Source organism: Octopus bimaculoides, chromosome 24 (genome assembly GCF_046866305.1).
Source record: "Octopus bimaculoides isolate indiv1 chromosome 24, ASM4686630v1, whole genome shotgun sequence".
In the NCBI taxonomy this organism is placed as follows: Eukaryota; Metazoa; Mollusca; class Cephalopoda; order Octopoda; family Octopodidae; genus Octopus; species Octopus bimaculoides.
In genome coordinates, this window is record NC_142951.1 from 18,283,916 (window position 1) to 18,288,243 (window position 4,328).

Genomic DNA, 4,328 nt, shown 5'->3' on the forward strand with positions numbered 1-4,328 from the left:
TTGTATCAGTGGTAATGGTGTTGTTTGAAGTGATGTTGGTTGTAGTAGTTTCGGTGGTAGTTATAGTAGTGGTGCTGTTGCTGGTGGTGGTGGCAAGAGTTGTGTGAAAGTATTGGTAGAAGTTGTATTGGTAATAGCTGTGTTGTTAATACTGCAGGCTGCTGTGGTGTTAGTATTGCTTGTGTGATAGTAACTATAGTGGTAGAATGATAGTAGCGGTTGTGAGTGCGGCAGTAGTGGTAGTAGTAGCAGTAGTAGTAGTAGTAGTTGTTGTTGTTGTAGTTGTAGCTGTGAAGGCAGAGCGATGGAAGAGAGGGTGACAACGATGTTAGTGGTGGAGGTCGGTTGGTTGGTCGTTCGGTAGTTCTCGGTAGTTTCCGTGAGTTGACGGTGTTGACAATGGCAGAAAGGTGACAGTTGCGGTGATGGTAGCAGGCCGACAGTCAGACAAGCAGATAGGTATGTAGGTAGGCAGGTGCATATGTATATACACACACACACACACACACACACACACATACGCTCACGCGCGCGCACACACACGTACACACACACACACACACACCAGACAATATGATATAATATATTAAGAGAGACAGGCAGACAGACTGGCAGACGGGCAGGCAGGCAGGCGGGCAGGCAGACAGACAGGCAGGCAGACAGACAGGCAGGCAGGCAGGCAGGCAGGCAGGCAGCCTAGTCAAAGAACCAATCAATCGTGTTTAAAAGGAGATCGCCGAATGGAAGGAGTTTCCTCTGCGTGACAGACCGCTTCGATTCGACTGACAGACAGACAAACAGATAGATACAAACACACACACACACTTACATGTGTGTATGTATATATATTGTTATTTACATATATAACGAAAGAGAGAGAGAGAGAGAGAGAGAGAGAGAGAGAGAGAGAGAGAGAGAGCGTGTGTGTTTGTGGGTTACTGTGCGTGTGTGTGAGAGAGAGAAACAGTAAGAGAGGGAAGGTGAGAGAGAAAGAGAGAGAAAAGGAGGAAAAGAGAGGGACTAAAGGAAAAAAATGAGATGTATTTTGAGATGTAACGGCCTGAAGAGAAGAAGGAGAAGTTGAAGGAGGAGGAGGAAGAGAAGAAAGAGAAGAAAAAAGAATGAGAGTGAGAGAAGCCTTGGAGTCAGTTTGAAAGATTCTCTCAGAAAGAAGTAGAAAGTAAGAAAGAAAGAAAAATAATTCGTGAACGAAAACAAGTAAAAGAAATTTAAACATAAGAAAAGAAGAAATAGAATGAATGGAACTTAAATTACCGAAAAAGTAAGGAACGGAGGCGAAAAAAAAAAAGCGAAAAACAAACTAGTCTTACCTTTCCCTGTTCACATTCTTACGAACACACGTACACGCGTAAGAACTTTCTCTTTGTAAGTCTCTCTCACTTCTGTCACTGTCACGCACACGCGCGCGCACACACGCACTGAAATACACTCACACATATTCACCCACACGCGCGATCACACGTACACAGAAGCGCGCTCGCGTAAAACGTTGCTTCCCTCTACACTTCTAAACACGCTCACACGCACATCCGCAAACCTGCACGCACACGTATATGATACATACAGTACACACACACACATACACACACACACACACACACACACACACACACGCATACACACACACGCGCGCATATATATATACACACATACATACATATACATATACAAACATATCAACTAAGTAAAAGCAAGTGAAATGTTTAAAGCGTTTTGGTGCGGTGGAGCCAGTTCCACATGTACCTTGGAGTTGGTTTTCTTCTTGTACAAGGTTGGGGAGTCTTTATTAGATGCTACCATACGGCCGTACATTATCCAAGCCACCTGCCTGAACATGAAGCCGCTGGGCAACGGTAGTGTGTGTGAAAATCTGGGATTTTTCCCAGAAACAGAGGACGCAGTGCAGCATTTTGCTGCCACTTACATAATGTTACATCGGATTGTTCTTTACACACCGGCCATTTTCCTCGGCCTCTTTTTTGGTGCTTGGAGCGACAAACACGGTCGAAAGTTACCCATTATTTTTCCCAGTATGGGTAGTATCATCGGAGTGTTGTTTTACATCGGCAGTTTGATGGAGAAACGGTGGAATATGTACATGATAATTACAGGCGGTTTCCTCCAGGGTGCCCTCGGCAAAAGCTCCGTTATCACGATGGCTGTGCACAGCTATGCAGCGGATATTACTGAAAACGAACATCGAACCAAGAAGATGGGAAAAATACTATCTATGAATTTCTTCGGACTTTTCGCCGGTTCACTTTTGTCCGGTTTACTGGCCGACGCGGTCGGCATTGAAGTCATGTTCTCTTTAGTATCCGTTTTCCACGCAGCAGCCATTTTGACAACAGTTTTCTTTCTGGTGGAGACCGTTACTTATGTGAAAGCAAAGGACAGCGAAGATACAACATTTAAGATTTCGTCCTTCTTCAATTTCTCCAACATCAAAGATTCCCTTATGGTGTTATTCCGAAAACGAGACGACGGAACTCGAGGTATAATTTTTACCATATTTCTCATTTCCGTCCTGCAGATAGCCTGTAAAACCGGCGAGATGGACACAACCGTTCTATTTGTCCAGCACAGACCGCTCAGCTGGACCAAATCCGGTTACGGCTTTCTCTTGTCCATCGATTACGCAGTGATGGGGATTTGTTTACTATTCATTCTACCGCTCTTATCAAATGTTATTAAAATATCTGACACCACGATAATTATGGTGGCCATATTTTGCAAAGTCGTACGACTAATTTGGGCGGCTTTTTTGAACAAAAGTTGGATGATGTACGTGTCCATAGGACTGGGGGCCATGGGTGGCTTGATGATATCTGCCCTCAGGTCTCTCTTGAGCAAAACGGTTAGCGAATACGAAATTGGCAAGACATTCTCGTTACTCGGTTGCGGTGAAACCGCTTCAAAACTATTAGGAACAGCCATTTTTACAAATATATATAGTGCCACGGCCAAATTTATGCCTGGAATGGTGTACCTTGTCGAAGCAGCTATTTTTTTTTCTACACTTCTCCTCATGATTTGGGTGACTTTCAGATTGAAAACTGTGATGAAATACCGTCTGCTGGACGATTCTTCACCGAAGAAGAACTACAATAGTCAAGACACACCGGACGTACCATTTTCAAATTTAGGTTTACCCCAGTCACACTCTAAAGATGGTAAGTACCATTTAAATACTTTTCGTTTTGCTTTGCGTTAATGCGCGCGTGTGCGGGCGCGCGAGCGTATGCACGTGCGTAGTATGTGTGTGTGTGTCTGTGTGTGTGCGTGTCTGCATGTTTACGTATGAGAGTACAGTGAGCGACTGTGTATTTCATTAGAAATAGATATGACTATGTAAGTGTATCTATATGTGTGTGTGTGTCTTTCACACACATACACACACACACACACACACACACACACACACACACACACACACACACACACACACACGCACGCACACATTCACAATACACTCGCACATGCAACATGGTACTTTCAAAAGTCAATATGGTGCTTTCTTAAGTGTTCAACAAGTATTGCCTCTTCTTTTTATCAGAAAATATCCGAATGTTTTATCGTGTTATGTGGTTTTATAAATTTCAGTCTTTTCACAATCCCAAATTTTACGAGATCCAAATTTTTCTCCCTAATTCCTTCTTCTACCATAACTCTTAAATTCCCTCTCTCCAAAGTTCCTGTTTTCATGTCTTCCAAATTCACTGCCTCTTAATTCCTTCTTTTATGATATCCCTAAATTCATTCCTCTCAAATTCCATATTTTACAATATCTCCTGGTTTCACACTCTCGAAAATTCTTTTTTACGATGTCTTTTCATTCTCAAACTCCCTCTTTACGATATCTTCTAAGTTCATTCTCTCACAAAATTCTTCTTCAAAGATTTCTCCTAAAGTCATTCTATCCCAAATTCCTTGTTTTAAAATGCCTCCTAAATTCATTCACTTTTTAAATATTTCCTTCTTTCCTTCTTTAGAAACTTCTGAAATTGTTCACTCATTCCTGTTTTTCATTCATTGATTCATTTTCTTTTTTCCTTTCTTCCTTTCTTTCTTTTGCACACGCATACATATGTACATATATACATACATACATACATACATACACACACACACACACACACACACACGCACACACACATATATATATATATATATATATATATATATATATATATATATATATATATATATATATGTATATATATATATATATATATATATATATCAGGGCTTTAAGTCGAACAAATTGAACCTAGGACTTATATCTTAAGCCTAGTACTTATTCTATC

The 4,328-nt window shown here is 41.3% G+C and overlaps 1 protein-coding gene across 1 annotated transcript in view; it reads left to right on the forward strand.

Moving 5' to 3' along the window:
- Positions 1-232: 232 nt before the first annotated feature.
- LOC106875954 (lysosomal proton-coupled steroid conjugate and bile acid symporter SLC46A3) overlaps positions 233-4,328 on the forward strand; it is a 160,473-nt gene continuing 156,377 nt past the window's right edge. Inside the window, exon 1 of the mRNA XM_052976830.2 lies at positions 233-3,194. Coding sequence (XP_052832790.2) covers positions 1,721-3,194 — 1,474 coding nt within the window. The 5' untranslated portion in view covers positions 233-1,720. The remainder of the gene's footprint in view (positions 3,195-4,328) is intronic.